The following is a 25,307-nucleotide window of genomic DNA, read 5'->3' on the forward strand; positions in this document are numbered from 1 at the left end:
AATATGTGCCCACTCTACTATCGATAAAGCTAAGGAGTCAAACAAAGGTTAGTTTTACGAGCTCCTGGACAGAGCCTACGAAGCCTGAATGGAGTGCGATGTCAAAGTCATATTCGTTAACTTTAAAGGTGAAGTGAAGAAGGAAAATATCTTTGGCGAATTAGTTGGAAAGAAAAAAACAACGACAACAGACCATGACTTCCGACTTAAAACTAATCGAATTCGCTGCAGTTCGTAATAAGGTGATAAAAAGCACTAGTTTTCCCAGACAAGGGATACACAAAAGAACTTGGTGATCTCCGGATAGCTGAACTGAAAACCACATCGACCGCTTGCTAACCGGAGCGATTCACGCATCTTGGGCGTGGGAACCTTCAAGGTGTAAACGTGAGCTCTGATAACTTTCTTGGTGCGACAAAATTTAAAGCTTGATTGTCCAGGAAATAAAAGTAAAAACCAGCCAAAGGAAGAAATTCATACTGCTTTCCTCGGCACACCAGAGAATTCCAGATACTTCAGTCAACCTGAAAACTTACAGTTGTACTCCCATCCACGGACATCAACAACCTGTGGAATCAGTACCGCGATATCCATAATGAAATAAGCTGAGACTACCATAGACTATAAGACTATAAATGAGTAGTACTGAAGCAGGAGACAGAAAAATTAAATACCGTGAAAAGAGAAGGAAAGACCAAAAAACCCTGCTTACAGGGAAAAGAGCACCCTCAGCTTCTCAGCTCAGGTATCTCAAAAAGTATACTCAATTGTCAAGCGAATGGCATCTGGTTATAGAACCAGCACCTGTTCGAAACAGCAAAGGAAATCTTAAATCTCAAACCGATGCTGAATGAGCATCATGTTGATGAAAGAAACGGGTAAAGAACTATAAGACCAGTCAATGAAAACCTGTCCCAGCGGCGGCGGCGCCCAGTACGCTCGATGACTGCTCAAATAGTTCAATATATGTCCAATCTACAAAATAGGTTGTCTTAATGTCGTCCACAAGATCCTATCCAACGTGCGTGAGCGTCTAAACCTTTTAACACTATGATCAGTACTTAACAGTATGGCTTCAGGCCTGGAAAATCAACGATTGACGAAATTTTCAAATTTTGGCAAATTCTGGAAACGAGGTCCAAGTGGAAGCTCCGCATCTTTTCATTTACTTCTAAACCGCATGACATTACAAGATAAGAGGTGGAACGTGCAAAAGAGTAACAGCTGAACCCAGCTTTTCCAATAAATTTCAGGGTTCAGCGAAGGAGAAATTTGTGAGATTTCTTCAACATAGTTTTGCAGCATATAGTGCTCAAGAGTGTTGTTAGCCTGGAAGGTATCATATTTATGCGGACAACATCAGAGTATAAGTTATAAACAAACAAAGCCTCATGTTGCAATAATTTCGAGGAATCGAAGGAGTTTATCCCTATCGGAAAAAATATCAATTCCAAAAACGAAATCTTGGAAGAAATCTGACAAAGAATTACCCTAGCAAAGCGCTCTTGCTTCGTTTTGGCCTGACAAACGGTTTAAAACTTATTTCTCGAAAGAAAATATTGGGCCGTTGTACAAAACTCAAATTTTACCACTTTTAATGGACATTTACTAAATATTGGAGTTGGGTGAATGGAGGAGAAGATTCAATCATGAACTGTACTTACTGTATAAAGCAAGTAAGTGAGATACTTGTTAATGGAGACATGTGTCCTATGTACAAAATATGAACAACATTTTATTCCATCTCAAAGAAATTTTATTAAGTCTAAAAATACCTATTTAAGAAAGTTTCTGGAAAAAAAACATTAACAAATTGAAGTATTACTTGAAATACTTCATCTGGTTTAATTATAAAAATAAATGAAACGGCGTAACAGTCCCAAAGAGAACTAGGGCCAGTGACTTACTACTCTCAACCATTCCTGTGTGTTAGCCATTTTAGGGATGGATGAGTCCTACGGTTGTTACGCCTAATCCGAAAGTCTCATATGAGAGATCGTTTTATTGATAAGAATTACTTTTGAAAGATTTGTCAATATCTAGCAAAAGGCAGTAACCGTGAGAAAATCCCTAGATGGCATAGGCATGGATTGAACCCAAGACTTCTAGCATGACAGTCTTGCAAAAAAATTAGTACAATTGCTTCTATTCGACCTGAAGTTCTTAGATTCAAGATTCTACCAAGTATTACGTTTATGAGCTATTGGAAGCAGAATTAAAGGCTATGTGACTTGTGTCTATTCAATAGGCACGAACAAACTGATATCAAATGGATTTGATTATGCACAATATTTATACTTATTTTGCTTAAATTGAAATTGTACACAATATTCAAATTACTTCCAGAGTTGAGCATTTTTTATTAAGTCTGTCAGTTTTACTCCCATCCACAAACGTCAACAACTTATGGAATCAGTACCGCGATATCCATAATGAAATAAGCCGAGATACCATAGACTATAAGTCACCAAAGAAAGATAATCTTTGGTATGATGATGAATGCGCAGTACTAAAGCAGGATACAGGAAAAGTAAATATCATGAAAAGAGAAGGACAGACAAAAAAGCATTGCGTATAAGAAAATGAGCATCCGCAGCTCCTCAGCTCAGGTATCTCGAGGAGTCTACAAAGCTGTCAAGTAAATGGCATCTGGTTGTAGAACTGGCACGCAGGACGTTCGAAACAGCAAAGGAAATCTTGTCACCGATGCTGAATGAGCATCATGTTGATGAAAGAAACTGGTAAAAAACCATAAGACTAATCAATGAAGACCTGTCCCAGCGGCGCCAAATATTGAAGAAGTTAAGAAAGCCGTTTTTGATTCAAATATTGTGGAAATGCCCTGGTAGGATGTATGCACCAGCTCATCAACCAAATATGGGAAAAGGAATTCTCGCCCGAAGACTGCTTAAATAGTTTAATATGCCCAATCTACAAAATAAGTTATCCTGTGTCCCCGCTTCATGCCGTCTACAAGATCCTATCCAACGAGGGTTAGCGTCTTAAGCCTTTCGGAAACACTATGACCGATACTTAACAGTGTTGCTGCAAGCTTCGCAATTCAACGATTGACCAAATTTTCACATTTTGGCAAATCCTGGAAAAGACCAACGAAATTAAAGTCGAGGCCCACCATTTTTCATTGACTTTGAAGCCGCTTGTGATAGCATAAGTGACCAAGATCCAGCTACGCCTCATGACATTACAAGATAAGCGGTGCAATCTGCAAGTGAGTAACAGCTCAACGGAGCTTTTCCAGAAATCGTTTTATTGTTAAGAATTACTTTTGAAAGATCTGTCAATTTCGAACAAGACATGAGCCGTGAGAAAATCAATACTTCTAGCATGGCAGTCTTACAAAAATTTCCATACAAGTGCTTCTGGGGTATTGGTAGCAGAATTAAAGGCTATGCGACTTGTGTCTTTTCAAAAGGCACGAACAAACTGATATCAAATGGATTTGATTATGCACAATATTTAAACTTATTTTGCTTAAAAAGAATTGAATTTTTACACAATATTCAAATTACTTCCAGAGTTGAGCATTTTTTATTAAGTCTTATTTACGTTCAACTTACATCGGATTTATCGTATTTGTATCAAAGAGTTATTAGCATCCATTCTAAATCAAATGTGTTTTATCACAGAGCACTCATAAATGTTATATCGAACACTCAAATCAAGAACTTAATTAAATAAATGGAACATAGTACCTACTTTAAAATGTTTGATCGATTTTTTAATTCAAAAATTGTATGATAAATATGATAAATCCACCACTGGATCACATCAAAGTACGAATATAAGCAAATTGAAAGGTATTTTTGCACTCTCTTTAACTCGCTTCGCTGTATCTATATAACTTTATATTGAATTTATATAGAGAATCTATATATAGGTACCATACTTCACATCATGAAAACAATATTAAAAATTGAAACAAAAGGATGTTTTGATGTGAGCTTTCTTTACTTTTTTTTCGTTCTAAATATTTTATAATATGCATTAGCTTGAGTTAGGTATTTCTTGGAGAATTTTTCTTAAGACGAACAAAATAATATTTGAAGTTTTTTTTTATTTGTGTGTTGTTTTATTTTTAGAACATTTTTATATCGAAGCATCTGCTTTGAATATTGTTTGAATTATGAAACGGATAGGAAGTAGATATAAGAGCTTAAAAATCAACCGGGTTAAACAGCTATAATAAGGAAAGGGATATAAACAACAAAATCACAGATTAAAGTAACTTGCTTACTTATGGTGGTGCTATAGTCCTGTGAGAACTAGGCACCACCCAACAAACTTCTCCATCTAGCTCGGTCCCTAGCTAAATGTCCCCAGTTTTGCGCTTCAAGTTGGGTGAGCTCACTTTTTCCATGCGCTCTACATGACCCTGTCATCTTAGTCGTCGGACTTTTACTCTTCTATCCAAGTCTACGCCGCTGTACAGCCCGTAGAGCTTGTCGTTCTAACTTCTTCTCCACTACCCATCGATGCATAAGGGACCGTAAGACCACACGAAGAACTTTTCTTTCGAAACGACCCAAGGTGCTTTCATCCGCTTTTTTCATAGTCCATGATTCTGAATCGTATAGCAGGACAAGGACACTTTGGTTGCTCAACTGCTTTCTTAGTCCAAAGAACCAACGGTTAGTAAGAGTAATTCTTCTCTGATCTCAGCGCTGGAGTAGACGAAGCCCTTAACTACCTCAAAGTTACGTCTGTCGTTGGTGACATTTTGACTGAAATGTCGGTGTTGTTAGTCCTTTCCCTCATTAACCATTGACACCACGCTGAGTTCTTCCGATTTTGTCAATGTCATCAGCATATGCAAGTAATTGGACAGACTTATGATAGGTAGTGCATGACAGCGCATAACCTTGCTAAAACCTCTAGATATGGTTTTATACAGCTCTTTCCTGTAGATGCTGTCATATGCGGCTTTGAAATCGATGAAAATATGGTAGGTGTCGATTTGATGTTCTTGGGTTTTTTTCAGAATCGTAATGTGAATATTTGATCGACTGTGGACTTTCATAGTCTAAATCCACACTGATAAAGACCTATAAGGTTGTTGATGATGGGCTCTAGACGTTCACATATTACTGCAGAGAAGATTTTATAACGATGTTAAGTAGACTGATGCGTCCTTAGTCTCCTTTTCACAATCGGTCAACAATACTAAGGTTCCAATTATCGGACATGCTTTGTTCCAACCATATTCTACAAATATGATGGTACAGGCTCCTAACCAAATTATCTCCAGCTGCTTTTAAGAGTTCGGCATTCAAGCCATCTGCTTTATTGGCTTTGTTAGACGTCAGCTTAGATATGGCAACTTTTTCTTCATCTAAGTCGGGATTGTTGGCTTTCGTCGTTTATGTTGAATGGATAATCTTCCTTGATAGCGGAATTCGTTTCGTCATCGCCGTTCTACAGTTTGCAGAAGTGGTCTTTCCATATCCTCAGCATTGCCTACCTCCACGGAAATTCCGGACATTTATGATGCTTCGATCGCTACATAGTCAATTTTGTTGAAGGTAGATTGATCTAGAGAACTCCAAGTTTCTTTGTGGATGTTGAGGTGTGGAAAACTCGTACTGGATACCACCAAATTTCTCCTGCAGCAAAATTGATGAGAATGAATCCGCTATCGGATGTTTTGTCGTTCAGGTCGTTAAATAAATAAATAAATTGGGTGGCACAACAGTCCGTTGAGAACTAGGGCTTAAAGACTTACAACTGTCAGTTATTCCTGTGTGCGAGTAATGTTGTCAGGAATGGAGGGGACCTACAGTTTATATGCTTAATATCCGAATTTGAGAAAGCACTTTTTCATGACAAGAGTTACTCTTGGAGAATTTGTCCTCGCAAGAGACAGTACCCGAAAAAAAAAATTAAGTGTTATATTTTCACTAATTTATATAAGAGTTTCAACAAATACTTAATAAGTCGAGATGTGACTATGTAATTTACAGTGTTTTAATCATACACAATTTTGATACGTGCTTTTGGGATACTATGGCAATTTTATTAACATAAAATATAATTTAACAGGAAACCAGGGAGGTTATGACTGTATTCACATTCCATGATCGTTTTTCTTATAAAACTTATAAGTCTAATATAATTGTACAAAAGGTCTGATCACAAGGGACAAGCTACAATGGGCTCTCAACAGCTTCAAACCATTTAAATTTGCAGGACCATATGGAAAAATACCAGCCAAGTTACAATAGACTTCTGACATAATTGCAACAATATTTGAGGCAATTTTTACCAGCTGCCTTTACCTGGTCCATGTTCCCTCGGCATGGAGAGAAGTTAAAGTTTTTTTTATACTCAAAGCAGGTAAATGCTCCCAAGTCAATCTTAAAGATCTACGACCTATAAGTCTATCATCATTCCTTCTTAAGACCTTGGAAAGATTGATTGATATCCATTTAAGGGCACGTATCGATGCAAGACTTCTGTCTTCGGCTCAACATGCCTACTGTAAAGGTAAATCGGTGGAAACAGCGTTACAAACTTTAGTACGCACCATCGAATATTCCCTCCAACATAAAGAGTTCACTATGGTTGCTTTCCTTCACATCTAAGGTGTCTTTAACAACGTGGACACATCTGCAATCACATCTGCACTAACATCTCTAAATGTAGAGAGTTCGCTTCGGGAGTTAATTCCTTTAATACTTACTACCAGAATAATTAACTAAAAACTGGGCAACTCTTCTAGTAGACAACAAGGTGGTGTTCTATCTCCTCTCCTCTGGAACCTAGTGGTGAATGAAATCCTAACTAGTCTGGATGCGGAGGGCTTCAGAGTGATAGTTATGCGGACGACCAACGTTGCTATGGCAGTTTCAGGAAAGCATCTTAACATCCTAAAAGAACTCTTACAAAACGCTTTGGAAAGGTTAATACTTTAGGCTGATCGGTGTGGACTGGGTGTTAACCCACACAAAACATATTTGGTCCTATTTTCAAGAAGACACAAAATTTAATTTTTCAACCCTCCCTATATTAAAGGAACCCAACTATAATTCTCAGACGAGACTAAATACCTGGGTCTTGTCTTAGATAAAAACTAAATTGGAAACGCAATGTACAGGAAAGAGTCAGAAAAGCTACTGTAGCTCTCTTTTCTTGCAAAAGTTCTATTGGTAATAAATGGGGCTTACAACCCCAAATCACGCATTGGCTATACACATCGGTAATCAGACCGATTTTAATGTACGGTGTGGCAGTATGGTGGACTGCTTTAGAGAAAGGTATAAACAGGGATAAGCTAAATAAAGTCCAACGTTCAGCTCTCACTCGTTCCGCCTTCCCTATCATTGTAGCGTGTTCCAGTCGGAATTTTTGGTGATAAGACAGTCTTGTCCTGGCTTAAAGAAAGCGTGATATCAAATCTGATGTCCGTATTTTTCAGATAGACAGGCTGCTCTCAAATATCTGGACTCTGTCTCTACAAACTCTATAACAGTCCATAATTGTCGATCATTTCTAATGGAGATGGCACAACAGTTTAATATCCACGTTTGCTGATTGCGGGCCCATAGAGACATTCCAGGTAACTGTAAGGCAGATGAACTCGCCAGGAACGGTACAGTACAGCCAATCCTACCACGTTTGACACGTACTGGGATACCAATCGCTATTTGTAAACTGTTGCTGATGCAAGACACTGTGAAGAGGGCAGGCACCAGGTGGAAAAAAATCACCAAGTGTCAAGTCACAAAAAACATCTGGCCAACACTGGATTTAAAACGTTCAAGGTGCCTGCTCTCTCTAAGCAGATCGCATATAAGCTCGATAATAGGTGTCATAACCTGACACTGTCTAATTGGAAAACACGCCACAAATGACTTTGGCAAAAGCTGTATGGATGAGGAAGAGGAAGAAACAGTTCTTCATATTTTCTGCACATGCCCTGCTCTGACTCGAAAACGCAAGAAGAATTCTTCCTTCAAGGATCTAAACGATCTAAATCACAACTTCTACTGTTGAACTTTGAACTCCATTAAATATAAGTACCTATGCATTAAATCTAATGATAAAAAGGGTTATTCTTGCCTCAAAATTGGAAAAGAATTTAATTAAAAAAAAAAAAAAAAAACAGGGAAATAAAAGGCCTTGAATAATCAATTTTACTCAATCACTTTCAAGTATTTAGCATAAATCAATAAAACAAAATTTCTTCAATGCAAAGAATGTGCACAGGAACCTACGCACCTATATAACAAAATCAAAACTCTTTTAAGCTATGTGCATAACTTACCTATACAATAATTTTCAACTTAAATATCCTTTTACATTTTTTAACCCATTATTCAAGGCTAATTACATGGCTTTCAATTTATAACTAATTATCCTTGTAAACAATCTCGTTGAATTCGAATGGATGCATCCATGTAAAACTAATTATCCTTCTGAAGAATCATTACCTTATCAGCTTTATAAAACTTTTCTTCATTCGATTTTTTTTTTTTCAAACAAATAACAACAACAAAAAAGTTAAAGAAAAAATAAGAAGAACAAAAACAAAAAAAAATCCTTCCGATTATGCTGACACAGAGCAATGTTGTGATGGGTATAACTTTAGGCTCCAAGCTTCGACTCTGATTGCCTTTCTTCCAGCCTCAGCCTCTGCCCTAGCCATAGCCCCAGCAGCAACATCAGCAGCAGCAGCAGCTATAAACCATTCATTATATTGGAAATGAGATTCCCTTGTTTTTTAATTAATATTCCCAGTAGATGAAGTAAATTACGTACACGTGACTGAATTTGAAAATTCAACCGATAGCTAATGGTATATAAAAGTTTTAGGTTCACCTGTCAAAAGTATGTTCTGTATATATCTTTGAAGAAAAAGAAGATAATTTATATTATATTATATGTATTGTATGTGGGTATAATGCTATAACGCACCATCATCATAACGGAAACGTATACTCGTACATTTTTATCTTTAAGGCTTCGCAATTCACAGAGAAAAAGGAGATAAATTAGATGAAAGATGGTTGCATTTATCACAAAGCTGAATTTAAGCATATATGTAGGTTAGGTACCTTTGAGAGAACGAGATTAAAGATAGGCAAATGCGGTAGGCATATAAGTATGTAGCTAAGGTACAAATTCACTATGCATACATATAAATGGCAATAGAATACGTTGTTTTTTTAACGCCACAAAGGGGGTTGCACTTTATAGTCGAGGAATACCTGTCGTTTGAATTATTAAATTGGGTTAGAATTATGAAGGTGAATATTGAGTGGTTGACATTTTAAAATTATCACAATCACGACAAAAATAACAGAGTATTAAGTTCAAGTGTTGAATTGTCTATTTTATGTTTAGAGTGATACGAAATTTATTACCGAATTGAGGGAGGTGCTGATATGAGTCAATTTAAGCTATTTTTATATCTCTGCGACAAAAAGTTAAAATGGTAAAACCATATTTAACTTTCGTCCAGGCCTCAGCGCCATTAATGAGAACCGAGATCATGAGTGTCTTATAGGTGGTGGTTTGATTTGCAGTGCTGGTGTCGATGTCTGAGTTCATAGCGGTGCCTAGGTACACAAAGTCTTCAACTATCTCAAAGTTATAGCTGTCTATTTTGTTCAAAACGTCGTCTTTCATTGCCTTTTTTTATGACAGCATATACTTGGTAGTACCCGTGGCATGATGGTTAGGACGTTGGACTGTCATGCCAGAGGTTTTGGGTTCGATCCCTGCCTATGTCACCTAAAGTCTTTTCATGGGTACGGCCTCTTGCGAGGAATTGACAAATTCACCAAGATAAACTCTTGTCATGAAAAAGTGCTTTCTCAAATTAGCCGTTCGGATTCAGCATATAAACTGTAGGTCCCCTCCATTCCTGCCAACATTACTCGCATACAGGAGTGGTTAAGAGTTGTAAGTAGTTCTCAACGGACTGTTGCGCCACCCAATTTATTTTTATATACTTGGTCTTGCCCTCATTGACCATTAAACCCATCTGTACCTGATGCAATGTATGGCAATATTCAAAAACGATCCACTGACATCACGGTTTGGTCTTCGTGATTCGAGCCACTCTAGGCAATACAATCGCAACAAAACACGTGAGTAGGGGAACACCCCAGGGTGGTGTCCTTTCGCCTCTTCTATGGCTTCTGGTCATGGATACAATTCTCGTTAAATTAGAGAGATGTGGAGTGAAGGCGGTAGTCTATGTGGATGATTTGGTGCTAGTGGTGTCAGGAAAGTACACCTCTGTGATTAGTGAAATCACTGAGCCAGCTTTGAAGAACGTAAGCAGCTGGGCCACGAGTTGTGAACTAGAAGTTAACCAAAGTAAAATTAAACTGTTGCTCTTTACCACCAAAACTAAAGTACTGCTCCTCACGCTACCTCGACTCAACGGTCAAATCCTATCATTGTCTTCCAGTGCAAAATATTTGGGAGTTATACTCGACCCTAAGAAGGCCTGTGTTGCCTTCTACGCCTGCAGCAAAACTTTCGGCAAAAAGTGGGGACTCCAGTCGAAGATGATTTTATGGACGTACACAGCCGTAGTACGCCCTATCTTAACGTATGGTTCGATTGTGTGGTGGCGTGCTCTTAGCAAAGCCTATAACATTAATAAGCTAAAGAAGGCACCTCAGGGGCCATGCGTACTTGCCCAACGGACCCCTTAAACGTTATTTTGGATCTTCTACCAATCGAACCTTTTATTAAATTCATAGTTTCGTGCAGCGCTATTAGGCTTAATTAATCAAACAGCTATTTGTCAAAACCCTATGGTCACAGCAACACAACGAAATTGATTCCCTCAGATATTATCTCGGTAGACCCTGACTACTGCACTCTTGCTTTGAGCCTTAGTAAGGGTTTTAACGTTATTTTCCCATCAAGAGAAGATCGGCAGGATTACATCGTGTCGATAGGTTTCGACACAACCATCTTTACTGACGGCTCAAAGATGAATTGCGGAGTTGGTTCTGGGATTTTTTCTGAATCCCTAAATGTAGCCAAATCATTTAGGCTTCCTGACTTTGCTAGCGTTTTTCAGCCTGAACTGCTGGCAATAAGGGAGGCATGTTAGATACTTAAACAAAACCCAAACCAAAACCGAAATGCGGATATCTTTACAGACAGTCAGGCAGCTGTCAAAGCCATTAACTCGGCCATATCCTCATATAAATTGGTCCAGCAATTGGTCCAACCTGAATATTAACCTTGTTGTCACCCTGATCTGGGTTCCGGGCCATAGTGGTATCGTGGGAAATGAACAGGCTGACGAGCTAGACAGGCAAGCATCGGCCCTTCATAGCTCACTTGTGAAAATGGTTAACATTCAACTGGGTGCTATGAAGGGTAAAATCTTTTCTTTTTACCAAACTGAACCAAACCGAAGGTGGAGCAATTTACCCAACTGCAACACCGGACAAACGATCTTCTATGCAGGCCAAGGCAAAACATAGCCAGCATTGTTGCGGTTTGTACCGGACATTGACCTATAGGAGAAGCTTCTTTATAAATCTTTTCCTTTCTATCACAGGTCAAACGAGTTTTGGTATCAAAACGGCGCCCTACAGAGCTAAGTAGATTTCAGGCTAGGTTCGCCATTTCTATCTACCTACCTTACTTACTAACTTACTTAAGGTGGCGCTACAGTCCTGTGAACTAGGGCCTCACCCAACAAACTTCTCCATCTAGCTCGGTCCCTAGCTAGATGTCTCCAGTTTCGCAATCCAAGTTGGGTGAGGTCACCTTCCACTTGTGCGCGCCACCTGAGTCGCGGTCTTCCTCTACTGCGCCGGCCGGAATTCGGGATTGGATTCGAAGACCTTCCGGGCTGGAGCGTTGATGTCCTTCCGCTCTACATGACCTTAGATGGCTAGGCCGTTGGACTTTAATTCTGCTAACTAGGTCAGTGACGTGTCGCTGCACGGCTCGTACAGTTCGTCGTTATATCTTCTTCTTCATCGGTGTGATCGTTTTCGACCTTGGAAAGGACTAGACATTTGTCTGTAGAGCTCTTTTCCATAGATGCTGTAATACGCGGATTTAAAATGGATAAGAGATGGTGGGTATCGTTTTGAGGTTCCGGTTTTTTTCAAAGATCTACCGTAGTGTGACTATTTGATCTGCAGTGGGCTTTCCTTATCTTAAGCCACACTGATAAGGACCTAACAGGTTTTTGACAAATGGCTTCGGAAGATCACATAATACGGCAGAGAGGATCTTATATGCAATGTTAAGGAGACTGATACCTCTGTAGTTGGCACAAATTAGAGGGTATCCTTTCTTATGTATAGGGCAAACTATGCTGAGATTCCACTCATCGGGCATGCTTTCTTCTGACCATATTTGCAGATGCGATGGTGCATCCTCCCTTCCGAGTCATCGCCTGCTGCTTTAAATAGTTCAGCAGCGATGCCGTCAGTTCCTTCAGCTTTGTTTGGCTTCAGTTTAGATATAGTTATAATAAGGTCTGAAGCCAATTTTTTAGAATTTACATGGTTTGAGACTGATGCCTTAATAGCAGTGGTATTTCCAAAACTCTGACAGACCCGTTGTCTCACTGACAAGGCAACGTAATACAGTGAAATTAAATGTGTAAAAGTCTAATTTAAAACAACGAACGTAGCAGTTGAATTCAAGGCACTTTTCAAAAGGTACCGTTTAAAGGAAGAACATACATAAAACGTACAATCAATCCTTTTTTCCCGACTTTCAGCATACCATGGCCATCAGCCTTAATATGGGAACTAACAAATAAGTTAAGAAACACAAAACAAAATGAGATATTTTACCGCATCCCGGTTAAAATGTCCACACAAAAATCATCTCATAATACTGCTCCGTTGCAACGTTATAGATGGACAAACAAACAAACAAACAAGCAACCAAACAAACAAACTGACTTTCCCGTTTATAATGTTAATATTGGAAATAAAGAATTGCCTAAGATGTTTCCCAGAAAGTAAGACGCATTAAAAACCCTAGTTTTGGCTGATATACCGTCCGAACGTTCCTAATTACCGCAAAAGAATTGCATGCATTGAATCGTCCCAAGGTAGCTTTTTGAATGATATTGTTTTATACACTTTATAAAGTCAAAAGTTCAGACTTCATAATGAAACCAAACACTTCTCAAAAATGTATCGCTGTTCATGTTTTACTCTAGAAAACAAAAGATGACTTAATTTACATGCTTTGCAATTGTATTTTAAAATTGAGTTTTTTTATATTGTACGCGCACTCAAGGGGATATGAATACCCTTATAATGATTATACACAGTGCGAGTAATTAGGAAGGGAGGAGAGGATTTGAAAGGAGATACCAATGCACATTGGTTTTTAATGCCTGCACATTGTAATGAGTGGGAAATATTGAGTCTGGTAAAGCATTCCACATTCGTGTAGTACGACTAAAAAAAGAATCTCTGAACTTAACAGTACGACCGAAATTGGGCTCAAAGGTAAACTGATGGGCATTCCTAAAAGAACGAGTATTACGGTTGAATTGTTTGAGGGGAGGAATGCAACTTGCTATTTTATTAGAGCATTGCTTATGGAAGTAGCGATAGAATAATGAGAGACATGAAATCTAACGACGGTGCTCGAGAGATGCAAAAGTTTCAGTTAGACAATGGTTACCTATCATTTTTAGAGCTCTCTTTTGAATTCTGTCCAAGAAACTCAAGTAGGTTATAGGAGCACCTGCCCAAATATGGGAATTATACTCAAGTTTTGGACGAATATAGGCTTTATAAATTAAAGCCAGATCAGAAGGGGTAAATAACTTCTTGCATCGTCGGAGAAAACCTAAACACTTAGCAGCATTTTTGGCGATGTCAAATATGTGATCACTCCACAACAAGTGGTTTGTAATGCACATACCTAGGACTGATAGCTGTTCAGTCTCGTCGATGCAAGTACCACTCGTGGATAGTGGCATTGGGGGATGGTTACGGTTTTGCGACAGTAGACAGCATAAAGTTTTCGAAGCATTAAATTCTACACGGTTTTTGAACAATGCTGTCAAGATCTGAATTTAATGAGCTTATCATACGCTGCCGTTGGTAGTCCAATCCATCTGAAGAACAAGGATGAAAATTTAAAAACGAACATGAAAAGCTGAGGGTACTGTCATCCGCGAAGCAATGTAGTGGGTTAGAAGTTTCAGACAAAAAATCATTTATAAAAATGAAGAAGAGCGTCGGAGACAAAACGGAGCCCTGGGGCACACCAGCGTTTATTTTGTGAATATCAGAATTGAACCCGTCCAATACTACTTGAATTGAACGGTCCGAAAAGTAATTTCTAACCCAACGAAGAGGGGATTCATCAATACCAAATGCACGCATTATTGATAAGAGAGCTTGATGCTAAACTCTATCAAATGCTTTTGAAATATAAAGTGCATTAATCTTACTTTCCCAAAACGATGTAAAGATTTGTTCCACTGTTCGGTGAGATGAACCATGAGATCACCAGTGTACCTATTGCAACGAAAGCCATACTGCCGGTCATTAAGAAGCTTTCGTTCTTCAAGATATTTCTTATGCTGAAAATTGATCAGCGTTTCCATGACCTTGGTAAGAAGGGATGTAAGTGCAATTGGACGATAGTTGGATGTTGAGGAGGATTCGCCTTTTTTAGGGACAGGCTGGACAAATGCAGTTATCCATCCACTCGGAAAGAGACCTGTAGAATAGGACAGATGGAAAAGCTTACGCAGTGGTTTTGCCAGCGTTAAAGAACACCTCTTCAGAACAATAGCAGGGATACTATCCGGGCCAGCGGATTTGTGAATGTCAAGATTTTTAAGTACTCTAGTAACTGAACGAGTGCGAAAGAAGATTCGTCCATAGAATCGTTAACGCTTTCAAGTACAGGCGGAGTCATGTCACTCACTGACAGCAACGAATTAACAGCAAACTGTGCTGCAAGCAAATTGGCTTTATCAATCGAGCTTACATAGGGAGTGTCATTGGAAACAAGCGTCGGAACCGACGAAGACGTAGTGTTACGCACATTTTTTACAAATGACCAGACATTTTTACTACCATTGGGACATTGTAGTATTTTTTGCCGTAATTTCTGGTCATGCAAAAATTTAATGCTTACATTTTTGATCCTAATAACCTCTTTACAGCTCGAATCAAGCCATGAGTTTTCTTTGGGTTTGATAGATTTTACCCTATTCGGGATAAAATTTCTCATTTCGCAAAGAATTAAGTTTGTAATCATATCTGCACTGGGATCCACATCACTATCGAGGAAGCATAGTGACCAGTTAAAGTTCCTGAAGAATTCATTGAGACCGTCCCAGTTGGCTTTCTCATATTGCCAAACGGTTCTCGTAGGGGTTTTAACTTTAACTGGCGTTTTTTGGCATGAGAAATTTGCAGATATGACACAATGGTGATAATACACTGACAGTATATTTATTAGGATTAGAAGTAAGAAACAAGTCTAGAGTGTTGTCGGATTGACCTGCAACGTCAGGAATCCGAGTTGGCTCGTCAATTAACTGAGTTAGGTGGTTTAACTCAGCAAAAATCTCCACATACCTTCCTTCGGATGTTGTCTGACCCGAATAACGCAGATACGAAGAATTGTGTACATTGAAATCACCCGTAACAACGATCTCACTGCACGGAAAATGGGATACAATTCTCTGGATAGAGTCGGACAGCGCTTGGTAAAAATAAAACATCCATAGAAAGTTATGGTATATATGAAGAACCAGAACTACGCGGAGTTTCACGCATGTTTTGTTTAAGAAGAAATTAGTTTGCATACAAAAGTTATAGTAAGCCAACTTTAAAACATAACTTTAGACTTATGCTGTTGCGGACAAAAATTATTGAGGAACAATTCTGTCATACATTATTTTAGCAAAACATTCACCGTTTACGCAGCGCACTCGCTGGAAGTTCTCAAAGTGACCAAAGACAACCATATTTTGGAACATTAGTTATTGACGCTTCGCTCAGCCTTAGCGTTATTTTATATAGCCAATATCCTTCCTCAATAAATGGTCTATTTTAAACTTTAATATTTATTCAAATCTTACTAAACGGTGATTTTTTAAGAGCTTGAGAACTTTAAAAAAAAAACGCATAAAATTTGAAAAATCTCATCGATTCTTTATTTGAAACGTTAGATTGGTCCATGACATTTACTTTTTGAAGATAATTTCATTTAAATGTTGACCGCGGCTGCGTCTTAGGTGGTCCATTCGGAAAGTCCAATTTTGGGTAACTTTTTCGAGCATTTCGGCCGGAATAGCCCGAATTTCTTCGGAAATGTTGTCTTCCAAAGCTGGAATAGTTGCTGGCTTATTTGTGTACACTTTAGACTTGACGTAGCCCCACAAAAAATAGTCTAAAGGCGTCAAATCGCATGATCTTGGTGGCCAACTTACCAGTCCATTCCTTGAGATGAATTGTTCTCCGAAGTTTTCCCTCAAAATGGCCATAGAATCGCGAGCTGTGTGGCATGTAGCGCCATCTTGTTGAAACCACATGTCAACCAAGTTCAGTTCTTAAATTTTTGGCAACAAAAAGTTTGTTAGCATTGAACGATAGCGATCGCCATTCACCGTAACGTTGCGTCCAACAGCATCTTTGAAAAAATACGGTCCAAAGATTCCATCAGCGTACAAACCACCCCAAACAGTGCATTTTTCGGGATGCATGGGCAGTTCTTGAACGGCTTCTGGTTGCTCTTCACTCCAAATGCGGCAATTTTGCTTATTTACGTAGCCATTCAACCAGAAATGAGCCTCATCGCTGAACAAAATTTGTCGATAAAAAAGCGGATTTTCTGCCAACTTTTCTAGGGCCCATTCACTGAAAATTCGACGTTGTGGCAGATCGTTCGGCTTCAGTTCTTGCACGAGCTGTATTTTATACGGTTTTACACCAAGATCTTTGCGTAAAATCTTCCATGTGGTCGAATAACACAAACCCAATTGCTGCGAACGGCGACGAATCGACATTTCACGGTCTTCAGCAACACTCTCAGAAACAGACGCAATATTCTCTTCTGTACGCACTGTACGCATTCGTGTGGTTGGTTTAATGTCCAATAAAGTAAACTGAGTGCGAAACTTGGTCACAATCGCATTAATTGTTTGCTCACTTGGTCGATTATGTAGACCATAAATCGGACGTAAAGCGCGAAACACATTTCGAACCGAACACTGATTTTGGTAATAAAATTCAATGATTTGCAAGCGTTGCTCGTTAGTAAGTCTATTCATGATGAAATTTCAAAGCATACTGAGCATCTTTCTCTTTGACACAATGTCTGAAATCCCGCGTGATCTGTCAAATACTAATGCATGAAAATCCTAACCTCAAAAAAATCACCCTTTAGTAATTCCTGAAATGAGTGCGTTCAAACAAGCAAACAAACAACCAAACAAAACTAAAGTTGTAAGATTATAAAGTTTGATAATCGTAGAATCAACTTTTCAAGGTGTAAATTATTAACAGGCACATTGTGCAACAACGAAATATTTTTTCCTTGATTGGTTTTGTTATAAACTAAACATTTTTTATTTTTTCTAATAAAAAAAAAACACGAATTTACGAGCAAGATCATTCAATCGAGTTCTGCTTTTTTATTCTTTTTGACTAAATGCTTCACCACTTTACTTTAATTTTGAGTCAAGAAGAAACAGATGGATTAGATGTACTTTTAGCAAAGGTGTATAGGTTAGGTAAAGTAGGTACATCCTATCCATACCCGTCATTTCCACACAATTTTAGGCTCTAGTATACTTTCTGACTGATTCGATTTTTTGTTGTGGGTTGTAAAATAATTGAAGTTGAAGATGCTTTATCATTGAGAATGAGAAGTATTAAATGCCTTTTTGCCAGATGGCACACACAAGGACAAGAAAAGTTTTAAAAATTGGAAAACCAAAAAGTATACAGCTAAATTGAGTGCTCTTCGAAAGAAGTCAGGATCATGTTCCTACTCTTGTATATATACCTTCTGCACTTCTCCTAAATCTGGATGTGAATTTATTGTTAGTGGTCGTGATTTGATAATCTGCAAAAGGACGATTATATAGGTACATATACCTTAATCTACCTATAGGTAAGGTTGAATATAGATTTTATGGCCTATCGAGTGTAAAAATATAACAAGATTGAGGATTAATATTAGCTTCATTTGTACAACATGTCTTCTTGCAGTAAATTCAACCCGAATTTGGAGGAAAACAAAATAAATTAAAGAAGAAAAAATAACGTAGATAAGTTGAAAAGTTTTTGATAGCAAGGAAAACTTTGGAAACAAAAGAGAATTCGTACCTTAAATACCATTTATCACATTTGTCAGAGTGATAAATCTTAAAGGTACCTACCTGGAAATGTTATACTATTAAGGACAATGTCAAGAAGGGCACACAAAATGAAATGGAAAATATGTGTTGTTCTTTTTTGTATGCAGATGTAAGTACTGAATTTTTGTTTTGATTGAGTTTAAGGACGAATTGTAATAAATTTATTGATTCAGCCTTTTTTTTGTTTTTGTTAACAATAATTCTGTATTTTTTGCTGAGCTAATCATTAGACCGATTTTTACCAACCATTAAAATACATTAATACAGAATTATTATAGTCTCAATGTAGTTTCGATTGTTGTTCATGCAGCAACTTAAACATAAATTTAATTATTTCTTTAAAAGATCTAGTATGCTGTCAAATGGTTACAATTTCGAACTTCTCAAGACAAGTTGGTGAACATTTATTTATCTTAATTGTGTTTTTGCAAAATTTTATGACCTTTGGAAACACTCTTAACCAAAAGGCTGACAAAAGAAGATGAAAACTTCATAGCAAAATATCAAAATGTCAACTTTTGGAGAAGATTTTCAATGATCAACTTTTACGAAACCAACTACAGGGCAGAGTACCGATAGAGCAACGTTAGACATTCCAGCAATTTACCTGTTGTAGTAAAATTGCCACCAATTTGGGCCAATAGTTTATGGCAAGCTGAATCACTGTTAATTATTTCCGAAACATTTATGTTGTTTTACATCTACATTAACGCGTAGCGTCTGAAATAGAGAACACTATTATCTAAATTCAAACCAGAGCCCGTAGACCGTTTTAAAAACAAAACTCATAAAACGTCTATCAGCACCAAAGAACTCGATGACCGTAAAACTCCACAATACTTTCTCCATTTTCGTTGTCTAGTTGGTTCTTTTGCTATACAGGATAACCTTCTGCGTGAGTTTTGATTACAACTGCTTCGAGACTTCTAAATCTGACCTCTCCGTTAACCAATTAGCATCGGAATTATCAGACAAATGGATGAATGAATGTAACCTCAGTATTGTTTGCCCGATCCTGAAAAGGAGACCCACCAACTATAGAGGAATCAGTCTACTTAACATCGTCTATAAAATCTTCTCTGCCGTAATATTTGAACGTCTAAAGCCCATCGTCAACAACCTGATAGGTCCTTATCAGAGTGGTTTTAGACCAGGAAAGTCCACATTTCATCACATTACGGTAAATCCTAGAAAAAACCCAAAAACACCAAATCGACACCCACCATCTTTTCATCGATTTCAAGGCCGCATATTACAGCATATACAGGGACGAGCTGTATAGAGCCATGTCTAGTTTTGGCATCAATGGAGAATTCGCGCTACTCCATAAAGGTTGCAAACAACTTAACAGAAACTTTCGATGTCAAAAAAGGTTTTAGACAAGGTGATGCGATGTCATGTGATTTTGTTGACATCGTGCTTGAAAGAATAGTGCAGAGCTCACACATCAACACTAAAGGCACTATCTTTCAAAAGTCTATCTAATAACTAGCATATGCTGATGACATTGACATAATCGGAAGAACTCAGCGTGATGTCAATGGGGCTTTTGTGAGTATTGAGGCAGAGGCGGCAAAAATGGGTTTAACGATTAATGAGGGTAAAACAAAGTACCCGCTGTCGTCAAGAAAGGACATACAACAATGACGTCTTGGTGAAAACTTTACCATCGACAGACGTAACTTTGAGGTAGTCAAGGACTACGTCTACCTAGGCTCCGCTGTAAACGCAGAAAACAACACCAGCGCTGAGATCAAACACAGAATAACTCTTTCTAACCGCTGTTTTTTTGGACTTAAAAAGCAATTGAGTTGTAAAGTCCTCTCTCGAGTTACCAAAGTGTTGCTATATAAGACCCTTATCATCCCCGTTCTGCTATACTGTGCAGAAGCATGGATTATGACAAAAGCCCATGAAAGCACCTTAGATCGCTTTCTACGGTCCCGCATGCATCGAAGGGGAGGGGTTGAGAAGATGGAACGACGAGCTGTACGGGATGTGCAGTGACGTTGACTAAGCAAGAAGGTTAAAAGTCCAACGGTTAAGATGGCTCAGTCACGTAGAGCGCATGGAAACCAATGCGGAGCACGGAAAGTCTTCGAATCCACACCCACAGGACAGCGCAGTAGAGGAAGACCGCGGATCAGGTAACGCGCACAAGTGGAAAGTGACCTCACCAAACATGGAGCGCGAAGCTGGAGACATCTAGCTAGGGACCGAGCTATATGGAGAAGTTTGTTGGGTGGGGCCCTCATTCACACAGAACTGTAGCGCCACCTTAAGTAAGTAAGTATTACCAGACAAAATAGTTGAAGTTTCTTCGGCCCCTCCTTTTTTTACTAAAGAGCATCTTTCTAGACAAGTTGTTTAATTAGCAGTCAATAGAAACTATCGTGGCCGTCCTTATGGCTGTGACAAGCAATGCACAAGAAGCAGATCGACAGTTTGACAAGCAAAATATGTAGATTCAAGGAAAACACCAATTTCGTTACTGACCAAAAATTTCATCGTCAATTTTTAAGCGGATCTGACCTATCTTGTTGGCCTTTATATCTACTACCCAGAAAGACGTCCTGCATCTGATTATGTTTTCAGCTTTGGTAAACTTTGGACTTCACCGAGAATTTATTTGGAGATGAATTGTTGCAGACGTTAACATTGTCCTAGAATTTTTCGACTATTATCATTTACTACCAAATTGTTAAGCAAAGCTTTAAATTAATAAGTTCACTGGACTTCAGTCGATCGAAAAGAAAAACAGCAATCAATCTCTCCGTGCAGTGTAGAAGCATTGACAAATTCATTTCAATTGCAAGAATTTCAAGAAAGACTCATCTAACTGGATTGCCAAGAGTGTTATCAAAAATAAAAGACAAATTGAAGATAGTCAAGGAAGAATTTGAAAACAATCTACTCCCTGAAACAATTCAACCAACCTTGTTCCTTTACTATTACAACTAAAACGCATCTGAAAAAATGGTTGGCATCCTTGTGGAGATGATCGAGCATTGAATAACTGAACGATTCCGGATAACTATTCTGCTAGCTTGTAGAAGAATGCAATCTTTTGAGAATTTATGCATTTTTTGTATTACTTGCAAGCTTTGCATACTTTTTGCATTTCTTGCATTCTTTTGTTCAATAGTTTAATACTCCCAGAGAACATAGGTTTTATGGAGGGAAATGGCAAAGCGAGGAATGCAAAGAATGGAAGGGAAAAATTTGGAATACAAAAAATGAAAAAAAAAGAAAATATCAAAAGAGAATGCATGAAATCTTAAAGATTGCATTCAATTGATTCAATTCATTGTTAAATGAATGGGAGCAAAAAATGATTCCAACCTTTTTAATGCAATTTAATGGAGACTGTATAAGTTGAAAACAGAAGTCTTAAAGTGAAGTCAATGAATGCAATCTCATAATTGCAGTCATTAATGAATGCATTCAAAAAGAATATGCGGCAAATGTCAGAAATTCTCATTTTCGAAAGTTTAGCCCCGACCATGACTAAAATAAAAATTCTGTTAAATTTGATATAATGGTGCGTTTATATTTTAGGTATCACTTCCAAAATTTGCTGCCGGCATTATCAAGGCACATTAACAAATTTCAATAAATCCAGATGACGTTTGCAAGACTTTATTTTCTATAGCCTGTTTTTTAAACTGAAGATAGTTTAGTTCTTAAGTTGACTGGACTCCACTTTTTGGTTCTGCTTCTGACCATGGCTTTATTCTCGATTTGCATTCTGTCTAAATATTTGACCGCAATATACACTTTATTAAAAACCACGTGAAGGTGAAAAATAAAGGATCCAAAACGTACAAATAAAATCACTGAAGTTCAATTCCGCATTGGGGGTTGATAGAACCCGTTTTCTGCATAAATAATACTTGACAGATTTTATTTTATTGTATTAATCGATGCAAATTGACATTAATAAAAACTTGCCTGCTTTTTCTTTAGTATAAAAAAAATAAAAAAAATAAGTTTATGAAATTCCTTTCAAAGGTATCATTCCTCTTCCAAAATTATTTTCTGCCTATCTCAAGGCACCACAAATAAAATCCATTGTCCTTTAAGTAGGACTATTTCAGTTGTTTTATTTTCAAAATTCGATGAAAGCACAAAAGTATTCACACAAAAAAGTCTTAGTTTTTTTTGGGTAAAATGTTCTTTTCTTACCTGCAACCCACTGACAGTACACGTTTCTGCTGGTTTCACTTCAATTTCAGTCCCACTATGTACAACACCATCCGATCTCGTCGTTGTATCCTCTCCCGAAATAGGTGGACACAAACTATGGTCACTCAAATCTAAAATTTAAAAAAGAAAAAACTTGAATCGTATTTATAAACACAAATGTAGAACAACATTTAAGGAATGGTTATTTTAGGCTCCCCCAAGGACACTCTAAAAAAAAAATAAAACTTCTACTCACCTCCAGCACGGCCATATTGGGCCAACTCAATTGATATGCTAGTGCCTCTCGGACAGCTCAACGATAATTGTTCTGAATCACAACCAGCCCGCTGATAGGTTCGTAATGTTGCCGCTAACAATGCTATATTGTATGAAGCCGGATTTTATTTTTTGTTTTTTTCAAAACATAGTTTCAGTGCCAAATGTGTATTTTTACAGGTGTAGTCCAGATTAAAATAGCACGATAGACATCCACGGCAGATGATGATTGTGTTGTCAACCAGAAATGTAGAATGTAGATTGATATCGGAAAAAAAGAGAAAAAATAATATTTTTTTTTGATTAATGAAAAGAAAATATTTGTTCTATGTCAAGTGAAACTTTGTTTGATTGTTTTTCTTATTTTATATATAAACAGAGAACATAGTTTTGTTTATGGAATATTCAAGTTTTCATTGTCAATTATTTAGGATTTTTTAAATTCAATACATTTAGTTTTAGACCAAGGATAATAACGTCCAATTTAATATTGATGGTTTAATCGACTACCGTATAGTTGTAGTTGTAATGACCTTTTATTTCAAATAAATAATTTACAATGCCTTAGTTATCTTAGTCTACTTGATGTGGCTCAAAACCGTCTACCAGGTTGAAAATAAATAAATAAATATCGTCAGTTAATTAAGAAACACAAATTAAAAAAAGGAAATAAAAAAAAGAATTCAAACAATGTTAAGAAAACGAAAATCTCCCTCTAAAATTCGTTTTCTGTGCAGCTACTGTATAGTTGTATAAAACATCCCATCCTTTTTTGACGTTTAAGATGCTTATTGTCTCTCCTTTTCAAGGGTTTTCATGCGAGATGCCATAACACGAAGTTCTTTTAAAATTGGATAAACTGCAAGGAAATGGAAAACGTCCTCCCTGGTGTTCACGTTGCAAAGTTCGCAAATAATTGGTAGATCCGTTCGGTGGGGTTTAAAATTTAAACTTATTACTTCACCTCTTATTTTGAAGACATTACTGATTTTTTCAACAGAGTAGCAATCAAGAAAGTATGCGTTTTCACTATAGTAATTCCTATACAGTGAAGCTCCAGCATCTTCAGTGTATCTATCATATGAATTTTATATGATATGAATTTATCTTGCACCAAGTTGAATTTCTCTCTTAGATAGGAAGGTTGTTCTTTTGTCTGGGTATCTAACTCTACTCTACACTCTGATGCGATTTCTATCCACACATTGCAAATACTTCTACCCGTTCGAATAATATTTCTCATTACTATCTTTGGTCTTCTAGTTTCTTCCATCTCTAAGACTTCGATAACATAATTAAAATGCATATCTAGGGTATACAAAAACATAAAAGAAATTTTTCGACAGATTCATATGTTTTGAATCCCGTAACCTGTGCTCCATAAAAAGGACTTAAGCTGCGGTTGAACGAAATACTGTTTGTTTGCAACGTCCCCAAATCGATGAAATTGCTCGTTTAGCATCTGATAGTTTTTCATCGACTTTTCCAAACAAGCGTTAAGCCCTTGATGAACATATTGTTTATAAACATTTAATAAAGCGGGTTTTTTGGACGCTTATTTTTCAAGAGTAAATAAAACGCATATAAAACTTTTCGAAAAAAATAAAGTTTCTTTTGCCGGTCACACAAATAAAACATAGTTTATTTAAAGGAAAAAGATGTCCTTACTTACTTACTTACTTAAGGTGGCGCTACAGTCCGGGGCGGACCTGGGCCTCAACCAACAAGCGTCTCCAGCCAGCTCGGTCCCTAGCTAGCTGTCTCCAGTTTCGCACGCCAAGTTGGTTGAGGTCCTCTCCCACCTGGGTGCGCCACCTGAGTCGCGGTCTTCTTCTACTGCGCCGTCCCTCGGGATTGGATTCGAAGACCTTCCGGGCTGGAGCGTTGATGTCCATCCGCTCTACATGACCTAGCCATCTAAGCCGTTGGACTTTGATTCTGCTAACTAGGTCAGTGTCGCTGTACAGCCCGTACAGCTCGTCGTTATATCTTCTCCTCCATTCTCCATCTATGCGTACGGGACCAAAAATCGCCCGAAGAATTTTTCTCTCGAAGCATCCTAAGACGCTCTCATCTTTCTTTGACAGGGTCCAGGCCTCAGCGCCATAAATGAGAACCGGGATGATGAGTGTCTTATAGATGGTGATTTTACATGCTCGAGAGAGGACTTTACTTCTCAATTGCCTTCTAAGTCCAAAGAAGCAGCGATTTGCAAGAGTTATTCTTCGTTTGATTTCAGCGCTGGTGTCGTTGTCTGCATTAATAGCGGTGCCTAGGTAGACAAAGTCCTTAACTACCTCAAAGTTATAGCTGTCCATGGTGACGTTTTGTCCAAGACGTCGTCGTTCAGTGTCCTTTTTTGATGACAGCATATACTTGGTCTTGCCCTCATTGACCACTAAACCCATCTTCTTCGCTTCCGTCGCAATGCTCAAAAACGCTCCACTGACATCACGCTTTGATCTTCCAATTATGTCAATATCAT

The 25,307-nt window shown here is 37.9% G+C and overlaps 1 protein-coding gene across 1 annotated transcript in view; it reads right to left on the reverse strand.

The window, feature by feature from the left end:
- LOC129945934 (protein eva-1 homolog C-like) overlaps positions 1 to 25,307 on the reverse strand; it is a 351,803-nt gene that overhangs the window by 96,431 nt on the left and 230,065 nt on the right. Inside the window, exons 3-4 of the mRNA XM_056055917.1 lie at positions 22,803 to 22,925; positions 22,547 to 22,677 (exon numbers count right to left, since the gene is read on the reverse strand). Coding sequence (XP_055911892.1) covers positions 22,547 to 22,677; positions 22,803 to 22,925 — 254 coding nt within the window. The remainder of the gene's footprint in view (positions 1 to 22,546; positions 22,678 to 22,802; positions 22,926 to 25,307) is intronic.

The sequence above is a fragment of the Eupeodes corollae genome, chromosome 1 (assembly GCF_945859685.1).
Source record: "Eupeodes corollae chromosome 1, idEupCoro1.1, whole genome shotgun sequence".
In the NCBI taxonomy this organism is placed as follows: Eukaryota; Metazoa; Arthropoda; class Insecta; order Diptera; family Syrphidae; genus Eupeodes; species Eupeodes corollae.